Raw genomic sequence first — 12,113 nt, 5'->3', positions numbered from 1 at the left:
ATGTTGAAGGACTAATAGTTTTCCCGGTGTTCCTGCATACACAACATGTCATATTTCCTTAGCAGAATGTTCTCATCACAGGTCTCTGCATACTGCATGTATTTCACTTAATACCGGCATGATTACTGTATGTGAAGTTGTACATACTCTATTGTAAACTGTTAGGAAATATCATACCTAGGGTCTAGTCTAGGGGACATATTTTTTTTAACTTTTATTATGATTGGCAAGTCAGGAATGAATAGTATAATACTTTTTAGATTTGGTACTACTCCATTCTCAGATGGCTGTGTACCGCAAAACATTTGTAATAACAATTTCTTCTCATCCATCCCATCTGTGTGTAAAAGCCTCACTGCAAAATAAGGGAATAAATCGTTAGAAATGTGGCTCTTCTTTTATGGGCAGAGAATAAAACATACTTATCAGAATCAGATCAGAATAAGATATTTGATTTGATTTTCCGCTGCACTTAAATAAAACGGAAGTGTTCCTTTTGGTATTGCCACAAAAACATGACCACTAAAGTGTAAGCAGAGTAAGTCATGATGGTGACTGACACTAGTATGACTAAGAAGTCAATGAACATACACTTTCATTCCACATATTACAAACTACAGTGCACAACACAAAACATACAATTAACACAGCACAAAAGGTAAGTAAAGGAAGACTCAGGTTTCACATGATATCCCACTTCAACGGTGGTTTGCTAAGGATGGGCACAGCAGAAAGGTCACTACGCTAAGACGCTGGTATACGCTAGAAAACAGTGGTAGACACAAGTTATATGAAAGTTTGCAATATCAAATCTTTGATATGAAGTTTATTGGAAATCATTCAAATTACTCAGTGGAGTTTCATGGGTGGATCGTAACCCCTGTGAAAATAAAGTGTCATTATAGGTCAAAGCAGAGGACACTACTGCCTCCTATAATATAATGAGAACCTCTCATCGCAGACAATTGTTTGAATTTACATTTCCATTTACGATTTTAGTGACAGAAAACAGGGTTGTCAAAACGGTTTCTACAGTCCTCTAGCGCCACTTTGTGGTGACCGTTTGTAATTGCATACAAATCATTCTTCATCTTTCCTCTACCAACCTTTCATAGCTGAGGATTGCAGTTGTACATTTAGAGAGAATTTTTGGTCTGAATTTTCAACACTATTCCTGGTCTGTCCTGTGAACCAGAGGGTGGTGTTCCCTCACCTCCACTCTCTGGAGCATCGCTCAGCGGCCAGTGATTTCAGGTGTCTGATCTGCGATAAGGTCCTTTAAAAAAACACACACAACAAATCCCCTGAATGAGACATCATCCCAGCAGAAATTATTAATAGCAGTGGAGAGCTCAGTACACACTACTCTACTAGTACATCTCAATGGCATGGAAGTCTGGACTAGGTTTCTTCATTTTGGTTTGGGTCAGTGAATGGAAACAGTGGCGCACTGTGGCAATACCGGTGGGTGATCTCTGTAACGTTAGCTCAGTACACTCACCTGTGTGAGTCACTACAATGCACTGTAATGGATACCAGATCTGCTGTCATGGATAGGCCTGGCATGGTCAGCAACCTGCCCTGGTCCGCTTAACTTGAAAGGAATATGAAATTGCCCCCTTGGGGTCTTCAAAGGACAGGTGCAAGTTCTCTAATGACTCAGCAGTACCCTGGGAGCAGCTTTCGCTGACAGACGGGAACTGTAGGTTAACATGACTGGCAAAGCAGGAGTCAGATCTTGTTGGGAATATAAGAGACAGTGGACGATTAAAACTTGACATGTTTTGTTATATGTTTCGTGAGCAACGTATTCTGTGTCTTCACAGAATTTGGGGTTTTGTTTTGTGTTTACCCAAATAAAGAGAGTATAGAGGTATGTGAGGTGTGTTTTTAAAATACTGAAGATTTTGCTTTAATTTATCGTATAAGAAAAAAAGCATATTATCAAGTGGAAAATCGCGAGTGTACTTGGTCATTTAGCTATTTAAGTGATTAACCGTGATTAGGTGTAGATTTGAAGAATCCTCTCTGTACATATGAACTCCCCATTGCGTAGATGAACATGCCATAGGCGTATCCGTAATGATAAGTGAGCGATCGTTGTGACAGTGTAGTTCGCCGATATGAACACTAGGGGGCCACAGCCTGAGCCGAGCACCGACGACACCTTAGTTGGCCGAGGTACCCGACCTGGGTGGATAAAACCTCTGGACAATGGTAAGGTTTTCTTTTACTAAAAACCGCGCGTATTCACTCACCAGCCGGACTGGTCCAAAAGCCGGGTGTGAAGTGGCTAAAGGTGTGCGTAGGGACAGGGTTTTTTTGGGCTGTCTCATAAGCAGGAGGCCATGACGCCATTTCGCCTCACCGTTAGCTACCCATGCTAACCTAGCTAGCCTAGCCAGCCCGCTGCCTTCCTCTTTAAAACATCTGTCCGTCTAAACAGCTGCGCGACGGGTGATTTTTCGTCTGTGGTTTCTGTTGTAGTTTTTCCGTGACTCCGCTATTCGTATATCCCGTTAGACTTGCTGTTAGTTAATAATCTTTTCCTCGACGTCGTTATGTAGGTTTACCTCGGAATAATGTTGTTATCTTAGGCGGCTAGCGCGAGCGCGAGCGCGAGCTGGCTGGTCGGTGGCGGTTTAAGTCTTCGTTTTAGCCAGGATCATTCATTTATTTATCTCTTACCTCTTACGTTTACCGTCTTTAAAACAGCAACGTGAGTATTTAACAAAACCGCCTCACAGAAAGTCTGAACTATCGGTATCTGACTAAGTTAACCGTCAGCAGTGTAAGCAAAGCTGTAGTAGTGTGCTAACAGAGTGCTAACACTAGCTGTCTTGGCTAGATAAGTGTACGGTTATGTCAGTTTCAGTAGCTAGGTTAGCCAATTTAGTCACTTTCACAGGAATGACAGCTGGATAGACAGTTAATGTCATAACACAGCTATAGGCAGCCAGCTAGTGACTTTTGAGACTTAACAGCTAAGAGATCTAGCTAGCTGTACAGCAAACCTAGCCTAGTTAGGTTAGCTAGGTGGTGGCTAACAAGTAATGAAAGTGATTCCACTTTATGGATTTAATTGGCTTTTGTCCGAGATGAAGGGATGGATTTTAACCTGAATTAAACATTTCGTACCGTCACAGTTCTGACATTATGTACTCCACTGACACAGAGTCCTCCTGAAGTGATAATCAGTGTAATTGTTCTGTTGAAACAAAGCTAAAATGCTTTCTGTGCCAGTGTGCAGGCTAGAGACTGGATGAAGCTGAGACCAATTTACATTAAGATTGCTGTACAAGTGAACTATTGTGCACCGATCTGTTCTGTAAGTGGAGAGAAGCTGTAATACAGTACAGCAGTTAGGTTTGCTGGCCGTTGCATTTAGTGTTCTTCCACTTCAGGTCCTGTGGAATGGCAGTATGGCTTTTCTGGGGGGTTTTCCTGATCCAGCAGAAGTACAGAGTACCTGCAGTGAAGTGGCAGGTGTTGTAGCAGCATGTGGCCTGATGAAACGGTTAATCAAAACGAGAGGCAGATTAAGCGCTCTGATATCCATTTAAATTTCCTGTCCTTTTTCATCCTTTAAAGCAGCACTTTCAAATAAAAACCTCAGACCTTTATGTTTTATGGGGGTTTATGGTACGTTTGCACTGGACAGTCTAGCTTGTGGTAGATGGTTTCAACATGCCATATACTGTCTTATAAAAAGTAATAGATTAAACTTTATTTCTGTGACTCCAACCTATTAAAAAAACAGACCTAGTTATACACCTGAGTTTTACATCAGTAGAGTTGATGCAGTGTCTTGAGTAGATTTGCTTGGTTCTGGCTGTAAGGCTTTTCTTATAGACTTGCATAAGCCTGGCTTTCTAGATTTCCTGTTTGGTAACCATGCTTCTTTAAAATGTAATGCAGCCCTTTTGGAACTGCAGAGCAGGTAGGAGCTAAGCTCAGCACTAGAGCACATGCTTGCATGTGTGTGTGTGTGTGTGTGTGTGTGTGTGTGTGCGCGCGTGTTTGAATTAGAAAGGAGTGTGGTATCCTCTCAGAGCTGTATGGTAGATTTTGCAGTATTTATTCTCATCTGTGCCACATTAGTCTTGACTGACACCAGGACTTTCCAAAAAAATCATATCATCAGGAGTGTGGCATCATTCTGCCAAGCGTAGAGTGCTGGGCTTTTACTGTGTAGCATACTGTTTAACTATAGAGGAGGACCACTTTCACAATAGAAACATGCCATTTTAGTTTACAGTAACACCTTGGTTAGTGAAAGCGATCTTGGTACTGCTTTACTTTTTTCATGCATTTGTCATCTCCACCCTGACAAGGCAGTGCAGTTGTGTGTTTCTCTGTCTGCTGCTGGGTTTTCATTTCACACCCACACACACCCAAACGTACTTGACCGTTGGGAGTTCTTTGTCAGGGACTGTGTTCCAGAAATGAAGGGCACCTGACTGCATCTCAGGCCTGAGGACGTGTGTGTCCTAGAACTCGCTGGTTTCAGGCAGCAGTGTAGTTTACCTTCAGTGGGGTCCTGAGGTCACTCGTTGTAAGAATGATTGATGGATTCCTTGGAGGGACTTTTACTGGAGTTCAGAAACCTCATGAATTTGTTCAAGTCTGTGAATCTTGAATGCTGGTATTGTTATATATGAGTAATCTGATTATGTAAAGTGGGCTTCTCTCCTTGGCAGCTCATTGACTGCATGTTGAAGAACAAGTTTCTGACAAGTGTTATTAGTTTTATGAGTCTGTTATATCTGTAATAAGGAAATGTGATTGTGTATGTTATTTATATGCTACTGTAAAGGAAGTATTTTCACCTAATGTTGACTTTGTTGATTCTACTGTTTTTTTTCCATCTAAAATATTTTGTAACATTCTTCATCCAAAGTGCCTTTATTAGCCCAGGCCCAGGGCCTTTACCATTGACTCCCATTTGCAATGTTTTGAAGCCACCAAGATGGCTGACATGGGAGCTGCCGTCTTGGGTGTACTTGCATGGTAGATGAAATATTGGACCCAGAGCATGCACAGTAGAGACTGTAAACGGGACAGCATCTCTGCCCAAACCCCGCCCACATTTGTTAGTGCCTCTCTCTTAATGTCGGTAGTCAACATAACAGACAAACAGTGTGTTCTTAAACATTAACTAGTGATAACAAGATTATCCATAATCACTAAATGTGTGCCTTTGTTTCCATCAGTTGCATTCTGGAATCAAACTCCTCCCTTCTTTATCGCATAAATGTAACATTAGCAAGCTAGCTAAATGACCTTACATGAAGCCTCCGTATTTGGTCCTTCAAGATGAGATATTTAATATTCTCCTGATATTTTCTTTTAGCTAATTACAGGATGTTGTTCACATTAATCCATGGTACACCCTGGTAACCCTGCATGACCTGCCAGGAGCCAGCTCCACCTGTTAAATGTGGACAAAAAACACACATAACCAGTATCTAAGGAAAGTTGAAGAAGAAGAGATCATGTCTTGGTAGTATTTTTAAAACACCAGATATTCAGTTAACAAGGTTTAACACAAAATCAGCAAGCCTTTTTAAGACATGTCTCAGATTAGCATTCACACTGATTTGGGTGACCATCTAATAAATAAAAAAAAGATCTTAATGTTTGAAATTTAGAATGCAGTGTCTGCTTTTGTACACATTGCAATACGTGTAAAATATATATGCTGTATAAAGTTTACAGAATGTTTTGACTGCCGGTGTACAAAATCTCACATGTTAAATGTTGAAATGCATGTGGTGCTTTGCAGTAGGATGTCAGTTGTAAAGCTGTTTACTTTTAGTAAGTAACACACGGGTGCTTTACCTACTGTGTGTTTTTGTTTTTTGTTTTTTTTTTCTCTTAAAGGTCACCTGGTGATGCGATTGGACCTTGCCGGTCTGCCAGCCCCAACCAAGAGTGTGTGACGTCAGTCCTAGCCATCTCGCAGCCCTGTCCACCATGGAGTGCGCGTGAAACAGTTGTGGTTTTCGGAGCAGCGCAGAAAGGAGGGTATCATTAGACAAAAGAAGGCCAGCGAAGTGAGGATGTCATCCAGCAGGACCCAGAACCCCCACGGGCTAAAACAGATTGGGCTGGACCAGATCTGGGATGACCTAAGGGCTGGGATCCAGCAGGTGTACACACGCCAGAGCATGGCCAAATCACGCTATATGGAGCTCTACACGTATCTGCTTTATTGCTGTGGTTGTGTGAAATAACTGAACCAGGCTTAAGGATCTGGGGATTAAGGTTATTTACTGATGGTGCCTTCTTTTATATAAAAAAAAACAAATACATTATTAATGAAATAAAATCCATTAGCACACAGTCCTAACAAACTTCATAACTTGACCTGCCATGGGTTTAAGTTTTTTGACTTGTTCCATTCTGTGTACAAATTTGCTAGGGGTATGTGTGTGTCTGTGGGTGGGTGGGTGCATATGTGTGTATATATGTGCGTGCGTGCGTGTGCGTGCGTGCGTGCGTGCGCGTGCGTGTGTGTGCGTGAATAAATAAATAAAAATATATATACATACATACACACACATATTTATTTATTTATTTACACACACACACACACACACACATATATATATAAAATGTGTGTGTATATATACACACACACATATACATACTTCATACATTTTATATATATATATATATATATATATATATATATATATATATATATATATATATATATATATATATATATATATATATATATAGCGCCGTCATTTTAAGTAGGCCGAGCAAACTCGATGACTGTCAGCCTGTTGAGGCCACAATGAGGCTGTCCAGAACAGGCCATCTCCGAAATGAGTTACAAGTGCCCTCCATCATAACTCTCCCTCAGGGTTGTGACTGTCACTCTGTACTCTTTAAAAACATTAGGCTATTTCTGAAACGTGGCACCAGTATTTGGAATGTCAGCCTTGATCCCTCATGCACTGTTGTCTCAGTTTTGCTGTTGTAACATTATGATTGACTGTCATTTTGTTCAGAAGTACCAGTAGGTGAACTCTTGGCACAAGAGTCTCATCTGCTTCTGGTAATTGCTGTACATGTGATTTTTGCAACCTTTAGTTGGAATGTTGCTCAGTTATTCTCTCAATGACAGCAGAAATGCACCAGTCGTAGGGAATTTTTATTTTTATTTTTTTTTGGTGTTGTTGTTGTTGTTTAAACAGGACGGTACTGTTCTGTCTGGCACTCTCTCCAAATGAGTCAGCGTAGTTCAGACTCGCACACTGGATCCTGGACATCCCACAAAAAAAAGCACACATGCCTTGAATGCCATCGTGTTTGGTTGTGGCCAGATCCTTGGGAACTCTCCCAAGTTGTGCCGTTGCTCTTAAAAGGACATGCATAAAGACATCAGCGGTCCTGGCACCAGGTGGAGGCCACTAGAATAAGCTCTATCAAACATCCTATGGCATGTTTGATGCTCTAACATTTCAGAAAAAATATTAAAATTAAAATGTGTCATACCACACGGTGAATCACAGTATGGTGAATTCCATTTCCCTCCAAGATTTGCATTATTAAGCGTCTTCCGTTTTGTCAGTGATTTCCTTGACTGACCCTACAGGCATGTATATAATTACTGTACCAGCGTCCATCAGTCGAGCCAGACACGGGGTAATGCTCCCTTGTCCAAGCCATCCAAGAAGTCGCCCACTCCGGGGGGCGCTCAGTTTGTCGGCCTGGAGCTCTACAAGAGGTTGAAAGAATTCCTGAAGAACTACTTGACGAATCTTCTTAAGGTGACGCTCTGTTTTCACACATGTCGCCTCTCACCCATCGTCTTGAGGTCAGTGCCACACTGTGGTAGACCGAGTGTCTATGCCTGCGTATGTCACGTGAGTGGTGGGATGGGTGGTGTAGATTTGAGGAAATGGTCTTAATGTTGCTCATTGTGTGACCACAAGCTTGAAACTGGAACCTTTTCACTGCAACTTTGCATCTTTTGTTGTACTCACTGGTTTTTGTTCCAGTCAAGTGGGAGCCCACCTGAACAGGAGTCAGGTGTTCTCCTGATGTCACCCGGCACACGCTCCCCACTTTCACGAATGCTGTGTGTTTTCGGCAGGATGGGGAGGACCTGATGGATGAGAGCGTCCTGAAGTTCTACACGCAGCAGTGGGAGGACTACCGCTTCTCTAGTAAAGTGCTGAACGGGATCTGTGCCTACCTCAACAGACACTGGGTCCGCCGTGAATGTGACGAGGGTCGCAAAGGAATCTACGAAATCTATTCGGTAAGAGCTGGGCTCCCTGTGCTGCTCCAGCTCCACCCTCCTTTATAATTGTGTGTTTGAGTTTTTTGTTGTTTTTTTTCTTTCTTCTACAGCTTGCCTTGGTAACATGGAGAGAGTGTTTATTCAGACCTCTAAATAAACAGGTGGGGTGTTTTTGCATACTTCACTTGCTCTGCTCTTAACGGGGCAGTGTCCTGTTTGTAATGTCTGTATCTAAAGTCCAGAGTTTGTGGCATTTTCGTTGTCTTGCCCACGTGTAGGTGACGAATGCTGTACTGAAACTGATTGAAAGAGAAAGGAATGGAGAGACCATTAACACCAGGCTGATCAGTGGTGTTGTACAGTCCTACGGTGAGGGCTTTACTTAAACCCTCGCTCACTCACTCTTAATAGTATAAAGATTCTCCACAAGGGGGTGCTATAATAACTCATTCTTTACAGCATACAGGTTTTTATTAAATGGAAGACAGTGGTGCTGCTTCCGTATCAGTCACCATGTGTGTCTTTGTCTAATTAAAGGAATGCCTTTGTTTTATTGAGAGAGAGTCTCTTGCGTTTAGTTTTAGACTAAGCAACAATAAAAAGCACAAAAACAACTGACTCGCTGGCTTCCATTTTGGCTTGTCTCTTCCAGTTGAACTGGGTCTGAATGAAGATGACGCGTTTGCTAAGGGGCCTACATTATCGGTGTACAGGGAGTACTTTGAGACCCAGTTCTTGGCAGACACTGAGCGCTTCTACACAAGGGAGAGCACAGAATTCCTCCAACAAAACCCTGTAACTGAATACATGAAGAAGGTGGGTTATTGACGGCACCTGGGAGTTCTGCGCAGTGGCTGTATAAACGATACTCGCAGTGCACAGCCATTACAGTTTACATCAGTGTTTCAACTGTAGGGGACCCACGTAGGGGTGTGTGTGTGTGTGTGTTTGTGTTTGTGTTTGTGTGTTTGTGTGTGTGTGTGTGTGTGTGTGTGTGTGTGTGTGTGTGTGTAGGCAGAGGCACGGCTGTTAGAAGAACAGCGGCGGGTCCATGTTTACCTCCATGAAAGCACACAAGACGAACTGGCTCGCAAGTGTGAGCAGGTCCTCATTGAGAAGCACCTTGAGATCTTCCACACAGAGTTCCAGAACCTTCTGGATGCCGACAAGAATGAAGGTAGAGGAATGTTTGTTTGTCTGGAAGAATGAAGATGGAGGAATGTTTAAGCTCTGAAAACCATCCCGAACTGCTTATTTCCTTACATCTACGGCATTTAGCTGATGCTTTTATCCAAAGCGACTTACAATTATGACTGAATACAACTTGAGCAATTAAGGGTTAAGGTTCTTGCTCAGTGGCGGGGTTTGAACTGGCAAACTTCTGACTACATGTTTGTTTAGGCCTGAATTGCTTAGGAGGTGTTTTGAGAGATTTAAAACCAATGCCTCTTTTAAAAAAGAGAAGGTTTTAACTGCGCTTGTGGTATGCAGATCTTGGCCGGATGTACAGCCTGGTGTCGCGCATCGCGGATGGCTTGGGAGAGCTGAAGACACTGTTGGAGAGCCACATCCATAACCAGGGCCTGGCTGCCATTGACAAGTGTGGCGACTCCGCTCTCAACGTAAGCCAGCGGAGAACCAGAGCAGAGCACATCCAAGGGCCAAAACCAGAATATAGTCCTATGTGTTGCTTTAAATGTTTCATAGCAAGAGGCTGCTAGAGGCGAAGAGCAGAGCACACACCAGAACCAGATGTGGTGGTGTACTTTACTGTACACTAGTAATTACAGTGTGTCAGACTAGTTCATTTATGTTGTTCTTCCCAGAGGGTGAAGCAGGGCAGACAGGGCTTCTCTATAGACATAACAATTTATGGCCATAATGCGCTTAAAACAGAGAACACAGATCCACTTCAGAAGGTGTTTGTGGTTCCAAAGTCAAGCAGTTGTGTTCGGTTAGCTCGGCTTCTGTGCATCCGCAGCCATGTTTGTGCCCTATTTGTTCTGACGTTTTTCCTCTTCGTGGTTACTGTGTGCTGCTTGTTCTTGCAGTGCAGATTAAATGTGTGTTGTGGCTGCCCAATCTGACATCCTGAATTACAGCCTAGGGTCTTTCCTCCGTCTCTACTCTGTAGCTGTGACATGTTTTGAGCTGAGATTAGTAGGGAGGGGGTTTGCTGGGTGTGGGGAAAACGTACTTGAGTGTGAAGTGAACAGTAATGTACACGCGTGTGGGGTGAACGGCAACAGGGAAGGGTTTGTGTTGTTTTAAACACGGCTCAGCTGTAGAGCTGCCTGCAACCAAAAACACGGGCTACTTGGACAGAAGGACATTAAATCACACGCTTCCAGAATCCAACAGAGTTGATTACAGGCAGCACACACCAGCACCAACACCCTGGCTTGTATCTGCTGGTTAGCTTCTGAAATTCACTTCCGTTACCTCTGTAAAATGCTTCATGTTGTTTTGCTTTCATAAAATGAGATTACCTGTGAGTGCACTTTTGAGATTTGATTTTGTTCTTTCAGTGTTGCGTGATATTGATTTATTTTGCATCCCCAGGATCCTAAGATGTATGTGCAGACAATACTAGATGTGCATAAGAAGTACAACGCGCTGGTCATGTCGGCGTTCAACAATGACGCTGGCTTTGTGGCAGCCCTTGATAAGGTCTGTGCGCTGTGTGGCTACACATCTGTCCCACCTCCTGCCGGGCCTCTTGGCGTTAAGCGCCCTTTGTGAAAAGGCTTTGTCCCGTTCCGCAGGCTTGCGGGAGGTTCATCAACAACAATGCGGTCACAAAGATGGCACAGTCCTCCAGCAAGTCTCCTGAACTGCTGGCCAGATACTGCGACTCCTTACTGAAGAAAAGGTCAGTTGTTCCTCGCTCCCACCTGTCTCTGTGCAGGCAGGATCTACCAAATAGAGATTTCAGGAATGTGTTTCAGTACAACCTCGCTGTTTTGATGCAAACGCGTCGGTGGTGACGAGGTTCTGCAGGAGTTTAACGTGCCAGTGTTTTAAGTGTTGTCCCTCGCTACAGTTCAAAGAACCCTGAAGAGGCAGAGCTGGAGGACACGCTAAACCAAGTGGTGAGTTCCACACCTGGAGCCCCCTCTCCAACACGCCTCAGAGACTAAAACTTGAAGAGATTCTATTCAGCCTTCTTACAAAGGACACTTGAGATGAGTGCTTTTACTCTGCAGTCCCTCCATACAAGGTCCACATTTAGCAGGCTTCCATAAAGGGTTAGTCCACGCTTCACTGTAGTGTGGTCGAGCACTAGGGCCCAAATCACGTTTGGAGCCACGTGTATAAAGACAAAAATAGAAATGAAAGCACATGGTGCTTTAAGGTTTGTGTCAACAGAAAAATAGTCTGCGTGACTTTTTAAAATCATATTTCCCCTAATGAGCATAGTCTTCCCTTAACAGATGGTTGTGTTCAAGTACATCGAAGATAAGGACGTGTTCCAGAAGTTCTACGCCAAGATGCTGGCCAAGAGACTAGTGCACCAGAACAGTGCCAGCGATGACGCAGAGGCCAGTATGATCTCCAAACTGAAGGTACCTGCATCTTGACTGGTTCCAGGGTCGTAACTCCTGTCGGAAGCGTTCCTTTGTCCTGCTTTTGATGGTCCGCATGCACTGTCATCCCGATGTCTGCAGCAAGCGTGTGGGTTCGAGTACACGTCCAAACTTCAGCGCATGTTCCAGGACATTGGAGTCAGCAAAGACCTGAATGAGCAGTTTAAGAAGCACTTGAGCAACTCTGAGCCGCTGGACTGTGAGTGGCTGTCCCTCACCTGAGACACAAGGACACTTAAACATGGCAGAACTGGAAGGCTCACATT

The 12,113-nt window shown here is 43.4% G+C and overlaps 1 protein-coding gene across 4 annotated transcripts in view; it reads left to right on the top strand.

Annotated features, from left to right (window-relative positions):
* Positions 1 to 2,133: 2,133 nt before the first annotated feature.
* cul1b (cullin 1b) overlaps positions 2,134 to 12,113 on the top strand; it is a 17,241-nt gene continuing 7,261 nt past the window's right edge. For 2 of the 4 annotated variants that reach the window (XM_035526287.1, XM_035526290.1), the window contains exons 1-14: positions 2,134 to 2,217; positions 5,884 to 6,202; positions 7,610 to 7,784; positions 8,111 to 8,278; positions 8,371 to 8,421; positions 8,539 to 8,629; positions 8,913 to 9,076; positions 9,275 to 9,437; positions 9,752 to 9,882; positions 10,823 to 10,930; positions 11,026 to 11,132; positions 11,304 to 11,352; positions 11,695 to 11,826; positions 11,929 to 12,046. In XM_035526287.1, coding sequence (XP_035382180.1) covers positions 6,063 to 6,202; positions 7,610 to 7,784; positions 8,111 to 8,278; positions 8,371 to 8,421; positions 8,539 to 8,629; positions 8,913 to 9,076; positions 9,275 to 9,437; positions 9,752 to 9,882; positions 10,823 to 10,930; positions 11,026 to 11,132; positions 11,304 to 11,352; positions 11,695 to 11,826; positions 11,929 to 12,046 — 1,597 coding nt within the window. In that variant the 5' untranslated portion in view covers positions 2,134 to 2,217; positions 5,884 to 6,062. Of the gene's footprint in view, positions 2,218 to 2,446; positions 2,531 to 2,569; positions 2,720 to 5,883; positions 6,203 to 7,609; positions 7,785 to 8,110; positions 8,279 to 8,370; positions 8,422 to 8,538; positions 8,630 to 8,912; positions 9,077 to 9,274; positions 9,438 to 9,751; positions 9,883 to 10,822; positions 10,931 to 11,025; positions 11,133 to 11,303; positions 11,353 to 11,694; positions 11,827 to 11,928; positions 12,047 to 12,113 lie in introns of those variants that run through there. The other 2 variants (XM_035526288.1, XM_035526289.1) reach the window with 2 other exon arrangements.

The sequence above is a fragment of the Electrophorus electricus genome, chromosome 5, assembly GCF_013358815.1.
Source record: "Electrophorus electricus isolate fEleEle1 chromosome 5, fEleEle1.pri, whole genome shotgun sequence".
In the NCBI taxonomy this organism is placed as follows: domain Eukaryota; kingdom Metazoa; phylum Chordata; class Actinopteri; order Gymnotiformes; family Gymnotidae; genus Electrophorus; species Electrophorus electricus.
The sequence above is the reverse complement of the archived record's forward strand: the minus strand, read 5'-3'. Positions and strand labels throughout refer to the sequence as shown.